Below are 17,397 nucleotides of genomic sequence, written 5' to 3' on the forward strand. Positions count from 1 at the left end.
ATTTGTCTACGCAGAATATATACCAGTCAACAAGCATTTATGTGCCTAATTTACATGTGTATACACACACACACACACACACACACACTCTCTCTCTCTGCTTATGCAGAGTTGTTTTAACTAGCTATCTGATTGTGTCTTTCCCTGAAGGGCCTAACTTGCATGGCTGGGAGTACTGTATGGATAGTTTCACCTTCCCCTACCCTACATGTGCATGTACATGCATGCTCAGGTAAAGAATGTGTGAGTATACTTCACATATATGTATATATTAGATTTATATAATTATATTTTTGCTTGTCCATACATTTGCACCTGTGGATTTAAGTGTAAATTTTGGACTACCCCTTGTAATAAACTATCATTCAATAGGTCTTATAAAAAAAGAAGCCTACTGGACAGGTTATATATATATATTCCTTAACATGAGTATAAAAATGGGTTTTAATGTATTTTATCTGATAAAATACATCCACAAGCAAAATATATTCTTCCATATCTGGCAATGTTGGTATTACTTAATCCTATAACCTCACAGGGTTGATTAGGTTTTTCATCTTTTTGGGGGATACAAAAGAGGAAGAGAAGGGCAGAAGAGGGGAGGGGAGGTCAGTACAGTACTCCCAACCATACCATCTGGGCAAAGGCAGAGTAATAGAATGATAGTTTAGAAAAGGGTAAAAGCAAAAAAATAATAAGAGGTAAGATCTGAAAGTGCCCCAAATGCCTTTATCCCCTATAGTAGTGATAGAAAGGTATTCTTTTGAAGTGCCAAAGATACATACAGACATTTATTTATCTGTTTATATGTACCTTTGGAAACAAGAAAAAAATGGAAGAAAATGAACATGAAACAAACTAACATGTTACTAATTTAAAGAGTACAAAGAAGATAGCATTATGGGGTAGGTAGGTGAAAGACAGCAAGTAAACAAATATGATGAATTGGGTGAGAGAGTTAAAAGTGGAGGAAATAAAATGTATAACCAAGATAGTGATCATAAGATGCTGATTTTGTGTTTCTTCCCCCCTGTCCTGCCCTTACCCCCTGGAAGAAAAAACCAAACTCTTTTATTTGCAAAAAGAAAATCCTTTTTATTGCTTGAAGACTCTACTAAGAATATGCTAATGAAACTACCTTAAACTGGAAATGACAATTAGAAACTTCACTTTTATTGAGAGGATCCCAGAACTTTTAACTGAAAGTGAATTACTCCATCTAGTCCAAGGGTTCTTGCATATAACAAGAAAGAGTTCCTTGTATACAAGATAAAACTAAAGCTGTTAACATGCCATAAAGGTCACACAAGTAATAAACACAAGAAACCAGGATTTTAAACCAGATTATCTAACTTTCAAAGGAGTTATCTCTACAAAACTCTATTTTATAAAGTCAGAGTAACTCTTCTTTTCTCAAAGTCTTTCCTAAGACTATATTGTAAGGGTAATAAGAATTAGTAAATATATTGCCCTTTAAGCTGTTAAACAGAATTTTTCTAGAATTCCTAAAATTAAAAAAAAAAAAATACCAAAAAACCACACTCCAAACATTTAAACCTTTTATTCTAATCTAGCAGGAGTATTCTCATTTCAAGACATGTACAAAATATCTGGAAAATGTAGGACCTTATATCCAATACCATGCTTATTTCAATGATTCTCTCATATAATCATGTCAATATGATTCTCTCATATAATTTTTCAATTAGTATCTAGAAAGTGTCATGGTTTTTATTCAAATGTTTTAAAATATTCATCAAGTTTTCCTATAGACTGTGTCTCTATTATAGCAATTTTAGTAGAAATGGCCAATTTAAAGAAGGAAATAAATTGATCCATTAAATCCAAATGGTTAAACTAGGACTAATAATCAACAGGTCATTTGCAGATCAACAGGTTCATATACTGAAATTTTGGTGGGAGGGAGGCTTACCATAAACTGATAAGAAATGTAGCTCTCTCTCTTTAAGAGTGAGTTAACACATTTACACTAGAAGAAGCTAAATTGGGGCAGAGCTGACTTCCAAATTTACCTGATGAGAGATGGAAGGCTGCTGGATGGGCCCCTGCATTCTAGGGTTTGGTAACCCCACAGGTGCTGGCCTCCGTTGCACCTGCTGTCTCTGAGCCATTACCTGTTGCTGCATGTGTTGGAGTCGTAATTGAGCTAGGCTGATCTGTGTTGGAAACTTGGATAATTGGTTTGAAGATAAACCACCTGGTGGCTGTGAATTCTGTTCCACCACAGGATTCTGCTTAGGCAAATGTGGCTGGCTCTCTTTATCCTCGATTACTAAAGAACCTGATAAAAAAAAAAAAGTCAAATTTAATATTTTTCTGACAAACTGAATATTGTTTTAAAATCTAAACAGCAATCCCATGAAATAAGCTTATGCATCTAAAAGCTATTTACTATAGTCATTTTATTGACTCACATTTATCAGTCACCTCATCAATTCACTCTCTACATGATCCCCCTTTCTGATCTATCTGTTCATCCAACAAGTCAGACACTCTCCTCTTAGTGCACCTTAAATTTTTTTTTATCCAGCTTGATTTCAGGAATGCTGCCCTCAGTAGAGGTTCTTACTCTTAATTCATGAACTACTAAATATCCAGCATGGTTCCGGCCTGTCCTGATTTTGTCTTCTTTCTATAAACTATCAATAAAAGTCTGTTTATTCATATGGTTTCTTTCTCTGTGAAAATTACTGTTTCCCACTGCTTCCCTCACTATCACTAGTACAACTATCATATCTATCTATATTAAAAATCTTGGGGGATGGGAAAGTACGTGACTTCTATTCCTTAACTCACCATTTTTTTTTTAAACAACACACCTATTTCTATCTCCCCCCTTCCCCCCAAGTTAGAGTTACAAAGAGAGTTCAAATCAATGTAATGAAGAAGGTTCTAACCACTAGAGGTATCACCTGGTAGATAGGCTGACGGGGGCGGCCAGGAGATTTTCCCAGGGGAAGTACAAACAAGTTTAGAATGGTCACAAGTCAGGTATGCTGCTTTACAGTAAACTGACTGATCTGATAGGAATTAATTGAGTTAACTCCATGTTCACTTTGCAGCTGAGTTACTGCAGCAGTCTCCTAACTTGCTTCCCTGAGATATCAAATCTAAGCTTTTCTGTGTGGCTTTCAGGCCCTTTCAAATATCTTCCATCTGATTTCTTACTACATCTTGACATAGACTCTGAGGAGAAATAGCAGCACACAAAGCCTTTAACATCTTACAATATGATGTTCTCTTCACCTGGAATAGCATCCTCATGTTCATCACTTCCTTTAAAATACATCCCCTCTAGGAGGTGTTCCCGGAAGAATCCCAATTCACCGCTCCTCAGCACTTTACTTACAATAATATAAATATTTACATTTGTGGATATGTTCTGATGAGAGATTGGAGAAAGCAATTCACATTGGGTAAGCATTTGAGAAAGTGACCATTTTAAGTCAGAGGTTTTAACCTGGGAGCCATAGATGTCGAATGAGTCGGTGGAGAGATGTACATTTGAATGGGAAAAGAATTAATCTTTATTTCAATATGATTTATTTCCTTTATAATCCAATATATTCCATTATATGCATTTAAAAACATTATTTTAAACAGGGTATGGTGGTATAACTCTGCAATCAGTTACCACAGAAGCTGAGGTTGATGTATAGTTTGAGCTCTGGAGTTCTAAGCTGCAAATGGGCTACTAATCAGGTATTCACACAAAGTCTAGCAAATAAAAAGGGGCTAGCAAGCTGCCTGAGGAGGGCTGAACAGACCCAGGTCAAAAAAGTAAGCAAGTCAAAGTCTGATACCTATTTAGAAGTGGGATGGGGCCCACGAAAAGCTGATGAACATTATCCTCAGCAAAATAAGAGGAAAGGGAAGGGGAAGATGGCAAGGAGGAAAGGAGAAAAGGTGGGAAAGACACAGAATCAAAATACACCATCTTATCTCTTAAAAGGAGTTCATAGACTTCACCACATTACCTGAGTTCCACGATACAAAAAATGGTTAAGAACCCCTGATTTAAGTCAACTTTTCTATGACTGTATCACCCTATATCGATAGTCACAAGTATTGCCTTAAGCCAAATACTCCATCCCTACATGTGCATAAGTGTTTAATGAACTGTTATACAAAACAGATGTCACTAACTCTCAAATAAGCCTCTGGGCATCTTAAACTTAAAAAAACTTTCTGCTTAGGTTCCCTTCACTTTTAAGGCACTGTAGTTTCCTTTTGCCCTTACAGTTTTGCCAGCATTTATGCCAGCAAGCCATACTTTTCTTCGCGATCCTCTTTCTGGATGTGACATTTTTTACGTCGAAGCAAATTCTACCCATGAATGTAAATATTAAATAAAAATAAATATAAATAAATTCTGCCAATAAGTTCAGAGTACTGGAACTAGACCAGAGGTTTTTAATCTAAGATCTAGGAAACTCTGTGTGTGTGTGTGCATGTGTAATGTTTTGATAACTGGATTTCAGTTTAATTGGTTTTATTCACATGTTTAATGCATTTAAAAATTATTCTGAGAAGCATTCTACAGGTTTAAGACTAAAGGGATCACTGAGTGCAAACTGTGAATAACCACTGCAATAAATACTAAGAGGTAAGGCATTCCACTGGATAAATGGATTTCTTCATTACAAGGCAACAGATCAGATAAATTAGACATATAAATAACATAGGCTGATAAAAGTATTTAGAGGAAAATCATTTTTGATAACATCAGCTAAACAGTGGCAGGTAAAGTTGTAGACACAGATAGAAAGGAATACCCTACCTAAATTGAAAATATTTTGAGCCCAGAAGCTAGGATCACAGTGAAACTGAATTGTGTTATTGGTCACAGGTGAAGCATCACACCTGGCTCGAAGAAGGTGCCGTAATCGATATGTGATCTAGACAAGAAAAATAGAAACATGGAACATTAAGTCAACAGACATGTAAAGAGAATTTTGGGCTGTTAAGAATTTTTTGTATCTTAACAACAAGAAGGTTGAAATAAACAAAGATGCATACACACAAAACTTTGACCTCCCCTCAACTCCAACCACTCAAGTCTCTGTCTTCTTTAAGCTACTGAATCAACTGTCTGGATAGAAAAGAGTTCCAGCAATGGCTGCAGTGAGTGATTTTCTAGGCTCTTAAGAGCTTCCCACTATTTTCTCTTTTTCCCTCTTCTTTCTCGTGGTTTTCCTTTAAACACAACTAATGTGCAAATATGTTTAATATGATTGTACACGTATAATCTATATCAGGTTGCATGCTGTCTTAGGAAGGGGGAGAAAATTTAGAACTCAAAATTTTAGAGAAGGGAATGCGGAAAACAAGAAACAAATTTAAAAAAAGAGCTTCCCAGATGTAAAGAAAACTATTTAAAAAAATAAGCTATTTAACTTTCTGAAAACTTAATATGCATTCAGAAACAAATTTTAGAAATACAAATATCAATCCTAACTGCCCATTCAAAATCTGAATGTATCCACATAGAATCTGGGGAGCATATATAGTAAAAAACCCAAAATTGGGTGGGGGAAGAGGAAATAGTGGTTTAGGAACCTTTTACAGGGATGTCAATTAAAAAAAGAAAAATAACTGTGGCATACAATAAGCATACCTTCCAATTTCCACCTGTCATAGATCTAAACTTCTCTCCTATAATTCCCCAACTGTGGCTTACAAGTAATGGAATGCTAGAAGGTGATTCTGGAGCTACAGAGGTTTTCTCCTAGATGAACTCCTCTCCAACCCCGGGAGTTAAATCTTATATTACATACCACACCACCATGAAGGTGGCAGAAAAAGAAGTTGGTCATGAAGCACTTAAGAGGGAAAGATCAGCCTTATACCAGAGCTATCTGAAGAGAATTACTGCACTTAACACAAGGAAAGTAGATGAAGAGATGAAGGTTGGAGCCAAGTATGAATGGAAACAAAGAAGTTACTTTGTTTAAAGAGTAGAAATATAAAATTAAAATATTTATCTATAATAATTGAAGATACAATATGCCACACACAGGAAAAATTAATTTTTTAACAAATTAAAAATATTTATTGATCTTCAAGTATATGGAACACAGTGTGGTAGGGAAACAAAGGTAGGAAAAATGTACAGGTAGTAATATAAAATTATCAACTGTAAAGCCAGCTTTTTTCTAGGAGTTTTTTACAAAGTAAAATGATATGCAGGGAGATTATGATTGATATAAATATTCCTAGTTTTGTAAATTCTGACCATTTTACAAATTTCTTCTATATCACTGCATTTTAAATATGAAATAACCAAAACTCCTTTACCAGGCGCTTGCTATAGAGTAGAGCTGTGCTGCTGCCACTTGAAACTGCCCATTTGGAAAAATGCATGACGTGTTCCAACTGCTTTGAAAGGCCTGCCACTTCCTGCTGCTGCTGCATAAGCTTCATGCGGTGGTCCTTTGCAAGGCTCTGAAACCAAGAAAACACTTCTGAGTCCTACCTTTCACAGATGTTCTTCAGTACCTCTCTAGTCCCACACATTTAGGTCCTAAGCACCTAATTAAGAGACAGTCAATATACTCTTTCACAATGACCAAATTTTGCCATTTCTCTCTACCCTCCCACACCCCTGCAACACACTACTATGATAAAATGACAAAGAAGAAACCATTACTCTAATGAAGCCTGACACTGGGATGAGACAAAGGAAGACCCTTCATGCAACAGAGTGACTTCATGTATCTTTTGGTGAACCCCAGAGGGAAGAAATGCTCTCAAAAACACACAGTGGTCACCGCCTAAATTCAAGAGTTATTTTCCAGATGGAAAACCAGGCCAAGTTACTTCAGTTAGTCATGGCTGGGAGACTCGTTGCTTTTCTCAAAGTCTCACTGAACTGTCATTATCATGACCAAGGGATATAACAACTGAGTGTAGTTAAGTAAATAGGAATTTTTGTTACTAGGCTGTTGCTAACATTAAAGTGATTTTCTTAGAAAAAGATCCCTGACTTTAAGAATGCTCAAATCTGATCTTTTACAATTAAAGAAACCCCATGGTTCTATCACAAATCTCCATGAGCCTAGTTATCACTGTCATGCACTAAAGGAGAAGAGGTCTGAATCTTCCGTCAGGTAAGTAGAACACTGAGGTGTCACCACGAACCATAGTCTCAACTTTTTGTACTTCAGACTTGTGGGGAGCCCACACATGGATCAGGAACGCTTCTGTTTCTGAGGGCCTGAGGGCTATGATCACAACACACAGGCTTTCAGAAGGGATGTTAGTGTATACATTTAAGGGTGAGGACCCATATTTTCTGAGACTGGCCTTCTATCCCTGCCTATACTATCCTGTCTCTCATTTGTAAAATGGAGTTGTGGTAAAGATTATATGAAATGAAACATGAAAAAGATTAAAAATCTTCAAATGCTATGAAAGTCAGTTATAATTATTTAAAACTAGGTATCTAAACTAGATATTTACTGTGATACTTGCCTATATATTTGAATCTTACTTAACTTTTAAAGACCTATCTCAGGTCCTATTTTCTGCCTTTCCTTAGAATTTCCTCAACATTTATTTTTTATAACATTAGAAGGCACTGAGGGAAAAAGAGTGAGCACTGGATTTTGCCAATGGTTTCAAGATGAAATCTTGCTTCAGATGGTTACTAGGTCTGTAACCCAGGGGAAATCATGTAACTCTCTGGGCTTCAGTTTCCTGCCCTGTTAAATGAGGATAGTAATAAGTGGACTACCTACCTTACAAAGGTGAGGAAAATACAATTTCAATCTCTTTGGCTAAATCATTTTCAATCTCCCACTCCCTTAGAATGGGTAGCCTTCAAGGGTCTGTGCTCCACCTTCATTTCTCTATATATACTCTATCCCTTAATAATCTCATTTTTGCTATTATGTCTATGTAAATTACTCCCTAATGTTTATATCCAGCCCCCATCTTGTTCCTGAATTCAGGTCCACACTGTTCTAAACTCTTCTCAGTTTACTACAGATAGCTCAAACTCACTATGTTCAAAATGTGATTCATTAAATTCTCTTCTTCAAACTTCCCAACTTCTGAGGGTACTATCATACCCCTAAATACTCAGTTCTGAAGCTTAAGAGTCATCCTTGACTTCTCCCTCCTACTTTCATTCTTCAATTTTGGTTTTACTATTTTGTTGTACTATAACATATGATGAAATAATCTAATTCTATTATCCTACTCTATTTTAATTATTCCTTTTTTTCCTGAATATCTACAGCTCATAAAAATCAAAATGTAATAAATACCTTGCTACAGTTCTAAAACACTTTGGATAGCTATCAATTAAGCTGTTTTTATTTAATACTAAACAAAAAGAAAATTGTAAAACTCACCATTCAGATTGGAATCTAGCCTTAGATAAGTTGAAAAACCTAAGATGATCAATATTCCTCATACTCAGCCATATATACTACAGCTAACCCAAATATCTGTATTTTTCAACCAATAGGTACTAACCTTTCCTTCTTTCTTTTTCATCTTACCACCAATAATACAATGGGAGTATTAAGAGAATAGAGGCTTTTTATGGGCTTTAGGTTGAGGACCTTAGATAATTAAAATTTTATAAGCTATTAGCTGTCAAGAACTCATTTGTAACACTTATCTGATGTTAGAACTAACAATTATAGTTACAGCAATGTGAAATGTTGCTTCCAAAATTACACTATGGGATTCTTGAGGTAAAGAGCAATCCTCCAGCTCTCAAGAGTGCCAAATATAATTTCCTGTAATGAATTCTCATAAATATTGTGGACCGCTAACAAATTTGGTTTTATATTAATGTCACTACTCAATTATTCCCACTCATTAAGATTAATTATCAATTTTTACTTTTGCAATGATTTCCTCATTCAAATATTAGGAATGGGAAAAAGATGAAGGTGAGAAAGGCTCTGTTCAAAATGATGAAATTCAACCAATCACAAAGAAAAATAATTCAATACATTTCACTAAAAGATCAAACAGGAGGTAACTGTACATACAGAAATTATTCAAGGTAAAATGTCTAATTAAAAACGCAGAGCTTCACCGTAACTAAAAGGTAAACACCATCTTCTAAAGCTAATTTAAATTTCATAAATGCAAAGTAATATATTTTTCAAGTGCTATATCATCTTGCATTTGTAAAAGACTTAATAGCTTACAAAGGATTTTTACAGAATTGCAGAGCTACGACACACTAATCATCACTTTCATACTCACAGATGGCTGATCAGGGTGAGCTAGGTGTTAATTTTGGTTGTTTTCCAGGAGAGACAGAGAGGTTAAATGATCACAGTTAACATGACAGAACTGGAATTGCAATACTAGCACTATTTCAACTGGATAGTGCAATCTCAGAAAAAGACAACTTACCTCTAGTTGATGCAGTAGAGCTTTCCCTTTTTTGTTTATTTCTACCATCAAGGTAAATATAGCAACTTTAATATCCTGTTCCACCTGCTTTTGATTTTGATTTACTTCAATTATTCTGGGAAAAAAAAAAAGGAGGGAGGAGGAGTCTGAAACTTAAAGACGAAAAGAAATTATTGAAATTGCTTAAATACCTTAAGTTCATTTCTAGCTGGCAAGGGTTAATCAACTTGAGAACTTACATGTTTAGGCTAAACTATCCATAAGCACAAAAAGTATCTGAAAGATAATTACAAAATTAAAATGTTGATAACACAATCATGTAAAGGATAATAAAAGGTTAGAAACTAAATTTTGGATTACATGATCATGCAAGCCACAAATCAAGAATTTGGCCAAATGAAAGGTAATTATATTATGTTTTAATAAATGTAATGGTTTATCAGAAAGATTGAGAAAATGGACCTTAATAAATAAACCTATTTCAACTAAAGACACTAGAAGGGCAAATTTGCTAGAGAGTAGCCCCTAGGATGTTTTACTTCAATTTTTGGATAGTTGATAGTTGATCAAAGGCAATAGCCTTTAAGGATTGCCTCTTTTTTTCTCTTTGAGACCAAATGGGTCACCCAACTGATTAATAATAGCTGACCTCTAAGTCTCAAGCACAATGACAAACCATTTTGTTCTAATTGGCTCTGTCAATATCTAAAATTTTGCATTTGGACTAAAGGATGTAAGATTAAGATTTTCATGGTGGCCGAGGTAGATGGGGAGAAGAGAAGGGAGATTGTATTTATGGGTTTGCAAAAGCTAAAAAATAGGTAGGCTTCCGAAGATAGGGAAATGAAAGAATACTTCACAGATTGGGTGAACAAACTTAGCTTTTCCTGCCTCTCAATTTTAAGAGAAGTGAGATATATGTTCCATATTCTTTAAAGAATCCAGATAGTTTTCCACAAAGGGACATGGGACAAGGATTAAATAGCAAGTCAAGCAGACCTGGGTTCAAGTTGAACCTCTGTCACAAACTGACTTTGTGACCATGGGCAAGGGATTAACCATCTCACTAAGCTAAGAGTCTCCTCACCTGGACTTCAATATACCTCTGAAATCGCAGGTCCAGTCCCTATCCCTAAGGAAGAAGAAGAATCTTTATAGGAAAGCACAAAGAGGCAAAGTGACAAAGTAGTAAGTGGAATAACTGGACGATGAAACAAATTAAAGGGGTGGACTGCTGAGGGGCACAATCAGGTGAAACAAATGTGAAGGATCACAAGAGTGGAATGAACTTAGAGGTCATCTAGTTCAAGCCTCCCAGTTTTTAAACATGAGGAAATGGAGACTCGGAGACACTAAGTGATTTTCCTAAGGTTGCTGTGATTTTGGAGGTCTTGTTAAGAATAAGGAATGGATATTGGAAGGGTTTTTAAAGGGCTTATAATGTGCTGTGTTAGTTTTCATGAGGACTTAGGATTCAAACAACAACAAAACAAAAAACCCCCAAAAAACCAAAGCTCACCCAGTCAGGACAACAGGGAAAATTGTGACACTGCTTGGCATGAAACAGCCAAGTGATTATCCAAATGCAGGTTGATCTCTTGGGGAAAAACAGACTCTAAGAACACTTACTTCTCCAGAATCCAGGTTGTAAAGAATAATGAAGTATTTCTAAAGGAAATTTGAGGCTTTAAGTGGGGGGAAAAATGGGATAGACTGAGGAGTTGACCTTTGTCAGAAGGTGGGAGTGGTAAAACATAAAAAATATATAATATAAATATAAAAATATAAAATAGGAAGGAAAAGGAAAGTTGTATATTTGTAGCTAAAAACCATATTTGAGACTCAAGCCTATAGGAGGAAGACTGAATGCTTTGAGAGCAGCTACCTATACTTCAAACAATGATAAAGTACAAACACAAAAACAGGTGAGAGATCATCCAGTAAGGATGAAAGGAAGAATCAAAAGCATGGCTGGTAATTCCCTTCTCAGATATGCTGAGGCAATTGTCAATTTGATGACAAAAGAGAACTACTGCCTTCATATGGCATGAATGTGAGACATGACAAAGAACTAAGACTTGTCAAAGCAAACAGATTACCATGCACTTCTGATGATTCATGTAGATACAAATAACATTGGCAGAAGGAATCTAAGTAGAATTGTGAAAGACTATGAATTCTGGAGTAAGAAAATGAAGACCACAGGGATACAGGTTATTTTCCTCACTGTTGTTAAATAAAGGTAATGAAAGAAGGAAGTGACTGGACTTCTAGACTAAAGCTGATAATATAGGGAAGATGTCTAATTCTTGATCAGGGAAGGAAAACACCTTACAGAGACTGGTATGAACACATATCAATATCTTACATTCTGGGGAGAAAAAGAGCTTTAAACTGAAAGGGCTGGAGGAATAAACACTGTCTACAAAACTAATATGACAGTAGGAATAAAGAGAAACAATAGCAGTGGAGATTCTCATTAAGTTCATAGGAGATAATGTCCCCCAAAAAGGAGCCAGTAGTAACACCCATGGCTTCAAATATCTATATAGAAATTGCCCAAGTTAGCAGCAATCTTAATATAAGGACGCAAATTTGACCTGATAGGTATTACTGAGAACTCATAGGATGAACCCAATGACTGGAATATGACTCTGAATTTGAAAGAAATGGTATAGGTGAAAGGGGGATAGAAGATGGGGTAAGGTTATATTTCTTAGAGAAGATAATGAGGAAATTCAGAAGGAGGAATCTTATCTAGGAGATAATAGAGCAGATTTGTGGGAGCATCAAACAAAAACAACTGTCACTTGAGTGTAATGCAAACTACCTGCAAAGAAAAGGCTAATATATGAATAGTTAGGAAACAGGTCAAAATCCTTGCACTGAGGCTTGATATAATGACAGACATTTCAATTATGCAGCTATTTAATGGAATTCTATCCAAAGCAGAAGGGACAAATAGCTTCTCAACCTGCCTAAATTGCGATTTCATCACTCAAAAGATGAAGGAAATAAGGCGAAATTTTATTGTGGATCTTGCTCTCTGCTGTGTGGCTGCTAGGAGGTGGCATACTGCACAATGCACTAGCTAGCTGTATGACCCTGTTTGTTTCAGTTTCCTCATCTATAAAATGGGGATAATGGTAGCACCTACTTTCTCATTGTGGTTGGTGAGGAACAAATGATGTAATAATTGTAAAATATTCAGCGCTATACACAGCACATAGCAAATGCTAGCTATTACTATCATCACTAACCAGAACTGGTTGCTGATAGGAAAATGATGAGAACTATAGGAAGAAAGTAATCAATCCTCTATTGTTTAAGATAGCAAAGAGAAAATTCAGGCATAATTGGGCATACATTCTAAATCTGGGAGGAGCAAATGTCAAAGACTTCAGAGAAATAATTAGATAAGATTTCAAAACTAAAATTTTACAGGAGAAAGTCTACAAGGTGACCCAATATGTATGTGAGATGCTCAAGAATTAAACCCTGGAGGCAAAAAAGAATCAATTTCAATGAAAGGTTGGAAATTGTCTATAGAGAATAGTATGGATATAAAGGGAACGTACCCCACAACTTAAGCTTTGAAAAAGAAATGTACAAACAAAATCAATCAAGAAGTATTTTCCAGTGTCTACTATATGTCAGGCACTGTTTGAGATGTTGGGGGACACAAAACCAAAAATGAAATATTCCCTGTCCTCGAAGGAGCTTTCACCCTCTCATGGGAAGATGGAAGTAAGAGAATGACCATAAAAGCACATCCCACTCAGGAAACTATGGCAAGAGACCAGATTAAACTGAGGCTGATGAGGGACAAAAAAAAATTTTTTTAGAGCTGTCATAGGAAACAATGAAGCCCCAAGAAAAGACAGTACCTAGATGAGGGGTGAGGAACCTGCGGCCTTGAGGCCACATGTGGCCCTCTAGGTCCTTGGGTACAGTCTTCTGACTGAATACAAGTTTTACAGAACAAAGCCTTTTATTAAAGATTTATTGAGTGACTTGGAACAGATGAGGTTCCTCTTTTTGTAAGGTAAGACTGGTAGATACAATAAGCAATCATGGTCACTGTCAACAATAACTGAAAAATTGTGTCAAATGAAAGAGGTACTATAGCACCGTAGAATGGCAAGATGATACCTGACACACTGGTGTGCTGCCCCACATACATTCTGGGGACCACAGTGGAAGAACGCTAATAAAATAGAGAATGTTTTTTAAAAAAATGCAATGACCAAATACTAAAAACAAATACTCTGCAGAGTAAAAGCTCAAGATGTGTCACAAAATTTAAGGACCATTCAAATAATTTCATAAAATCTGTAATAATTTTAATAATTCATAATTTCACAAAGTACAATACATAATATTTCATGTGATTCATGATACACTAATTTGTTTAATTTCATAAATATGAATTTGCTTCATTCATATAATTTTAAAACCATCATTTCTTAAACCCTTTAGTTATATTTATACTTCATGATTTATTCAGTTTCACAATGACAGATGTATTAGGAAGTAGTGTTTACATTCCTACTTCCTTATTTTTCCTGCAAGGATTGGGTTAAAAATCACAATACCACTCGGAATTTGCTGAATTTCAGAAATTCAATTCATTTGAACTTTTATACCTTCTGGCATAATCTCATTTTGTAATTATATTTCTCATCTTCACATGGAAGGTGCAGAAAAATGCCTATGAGGACCAAGAATTTTTGAATTACAGTACACTGTATTTTTTTTTCAAGTAGAAAAAAAAAAACCAACCAAAACACAGAAATAACAGATTTTTAAAAAGTAGCTATACACTACTTCTCTAGTAGAAAAGGCTAATTTTATTGTATGACTACAATCTGGTTACAGCTTTCATTTTTTGAGCTATATGAATTTTATTTTAGAGAATCAAAATTTTTTTTCCTTGAGTTGGGAACAAATGGCTAGCAACAGGAGTGGGCAGACAGAAGGTCTTTTTAAAAAAACATACACAACAAACTCACAAAACAAAGTCCCAAATGTTTAAAATGTGACTCACTCAAATTGGAGGATGAAGAAATATGAATCTTTAAAATTAAATTAATTATAATTAAATTATACAATTTCAAAAAATGGTTTAAAAGTGGTAAGTGTCTCAATAACAAAGATAACAACATGATAAGCTAAATCAAATAGAATCAGCAAAATATGGAATAAATAGATTTGTAAATAGCTTCAATACTGTGCAACTGCCCTCTTCCACTATCAGTGTTTCCAATAATGATCAAATGCAACTTTACTATACCTAATTTTTAATTAACTTAGTAAAGTGCATGTGTGTTTGTGTGCGCTCGTGCTTGCGAGTGTATAAGTATAAATAAAAACTCTCTTCTTGGATTGTGAGGTGGTACAATGAATCTGGGTCTGGAGTCAGGAAAACTAGAGTTCAAATATGGCCTCAGACACTTACTAGCTATGCGACCCTGAAAAAGTTAATTAAACTCGCCTGTGCCTCAGTTTCCTCAACTGTAAAATTATTGTGAGGATCACATGAGAATAACTGTGAAGCTCTTAGTACAGTGCCTGAAACATAATAAATGATACATAGATGTTAGCTATCTTCTTCCCTTGGGAGAAATGTTCTTTAACAATTTGGAGTTCACCTTTCTCACTTCTTAGCCTATAGGAGACTTGGCAAAAACAAAGCAGATGATCAGATAAAGGGAAATGGTAATCAGAGACATTATGGTCTAATACAAAGAAGAGTCCCTCCCACGCCCTCTTTTAATCCCTGCTCTTGTAGTCAAATCACATAGAACTTTATTGTCATACAGCTAAATCAGAGGTTTTCATAACTGTGACCTGATGTCATCAATGGCTAAACTGCATTTGTCGTCTCAATTTAAGGGGGAAAGAACATAAATAAACTTCAGGAGATACCACTTGAGCAAGCATATCTCATTTCTGAGGAACTGCACAACTGAAAACAATCTGAAGAGCATGAACAAGTAGGTATTGCTACAATTATGGAATTTAGATACAATTTTAAGAGCTATTTACAAAACAATTTTAATACTACAGGTTGTAAGATTAAAATATTTGTATAACAAGATGATCAAGTAATAGTTTATTACCTGTTTTGAATTTGATTTCCAGTAAACTTTATGTATTTTGTTTTTTCCATTAGCTTGGTAATTAATGTATCTATGATCACTTTTTGATTCTGAAAAGCTTCTTCAATAAACTGATATCTGAAAACAATAGGTAAATTAATACATTAAAAAACTGATCTCCAATCAAAACAAATTCACATAGCTAAGACAAAAAATGATAGTTTACAAATAAGAATCAAAGTAATTATTTCTTAAAAGCATTTAAAAAAACTTCAAATTAATTTGATTCTGTTATAAACTGGTACCGTTGTGATAAAAATCAGATATAAACAAATCACAAAAACTACAGTAGATTTCACTATTACAAGGATTTGTTCCATTTAAAAATAGAAAAACCCAAAAGATAATTCAAAATGAAATAAATTTATCAGTTCTATTTCAGGTAATGGATGTGGCAGAGTCCTTCTTTGGTAAGTAAAATATCATTGGACCTTAGTCCAAGGATACACAGACAAAGACACAGACACAGACACACACACTCCCATCTGACCTGGTTGAATTCTCCTTTCTTCTCCTTGATACCTGAAACTAGCTAAAGTGATCACAATAAGTTGCAGGGAGGCCTGAATTACCATTTTCTAGGCTGGTTCTGAAATGTCAATGGATGCTGCAAAAAGTACATCTTCCACTTAAAAGTAAAGGCTTAAAAACATTTCAGTATGAGGACACATTTAAATTGACTTATTGGGGAGAAGGTGGAAGGGTCAGGTATTCATCTTCTAAGGCACACCAGAATACCCCAGTTTGGTCCCCTCAGAACAAAATGTTTAAAACACACCATATTTTTTTAAAGGCACAAATGTAATAGAACACTTTCATGTTGTAAGAACTGATGAAAAGTTTTTGAGAAACCAGGGAAATGATACGAACTGATACAGAGTAAAGTAAGGAGAATCAAGAGAACAATTTACATAATAACATACTAGGTAAGGGCAAACAAAGATCTAAGATATTGATTAACACAATAACCAGCCACAATTCCAAAGAATCAATTATTAAAGATGTTACACCCCTCTTCACGGAAAAGTGATGGACTTAAGGTATGAATGTAATGGGATTTTGTTTTCTCACACCAGGGTTGGGGAGTCTGGGGCCTCAAGGTCATGTCTGGTCCTCTAGGTCCTCAAGGGCAGACCTTTGACTGAATCCAAACTTCACAGAACAAATCCCTTTAAGAAAAGGATTTGTTCTCTAAAACTTGGTCTTAATCATCTCCACACAAAAAAGGCTACATTCAAGGACCTAGGAGGCTACAGGTTTCCCACCTCTGTCGTAGACTATGCATTACTTGTCACAAGGATTGTCTTTTTCTTTTTCATTGAGGGGAGACACCTGGAGAAAGCTAGAAGGTGGCAAGGAGACAACTGTATACTGAAAAAGGTATTATTAATATGAACATAGGTATGTGAAATTATTCCAGGGGTACATGAAAGGGCACAAAAAAGCTAGAATGTATGCACAAAAATAACAAACTGGACCATAAATTTCAAAAGATAAAAATTAACTTGCATGTAAACCATTAAGTCTTACATCTAGTTGGTCCTCAGTTCTTTAAAGGTGAGAAATCTAACCCTGTCCCCAATTATTTTAGTATACTACACAGCAGAGTATGTTTGAAAGTCTAGGCTTCACAGAATCTCAGAACTGGAAGGGACGTCAAAGACACTCTAAACCCAGTCCTGATGCCAAATTGGTGACAGTACATCCTCAAGAAGCAGCCCCTATCTTCTATAATGCATGAAGGGAAAACTCAATAAGCACATGAACAGAAAGCTTATCCTTTTGCACAGTTCAGACTATTATAAAAGTTTCCATGTGCTGAGCTTCAATTTTC

General features: G+C 35.3%; 1 protein-coding gene across 4 annotated transcripts in view; it reads right to left on the minus strand.

Moving 5' to 3' along the window:
• The window catches only part of TRIM24 (tripartite motif containing 24), a 132,995-nt gene that overhangs the window by 35,744 nt on the left and 79,854 nt on the right, over positions 1 to 17,397 (minus strand). For 2 of the 4 annotated variants that reach the window (XM_072652607.1, XM_072652606.1), the window contains exons 5-9: positions 15,525 to 15,641; positions 9,403 to 9,517; positions 6,319 to 6,465; positions 4,802 to 4,919; positions 2,136 to 2,302 (exon numbers count right to left, since the gene is read on the minus strand). In XM_072652607.1, the coding sequence (XP_072508708.1) occupies positions 2,136 to 2,302; positions 4,802 to 4,919; positions 6,319 to 6,465; positions 9,403 to 9,517; positions 15,525 to 15,641 (664 nt within the window). Of the gene's footprint in view, positions 1 to 2,033; positions 2,303 to 4,801; positions 4,920 to 6,318; positions 6,466 to 9,402; positions 9,518 to 15,524; positions 15,642 to 17,397 lie in introns of all 4 variants that reach the window. The other 2 variants (XM_072652605.1, XM_072652604.1) reach the window with 1 other exon arrangement.

Source organism: Notamacropus eugenii, chromosome 3 (assembly GCF_028372415.1).
Source record: "Notamacropus eugenii isolate mMacEug1 chromosome 3, mMacEug1.pri_v2, whole genome shotgun sequence".
NCBI lineage: Eukaryota > Metazoa > Chordata > Mammalia > Diprotodontia > Macropodidae > Notamacropus > Notamacropus eugenii.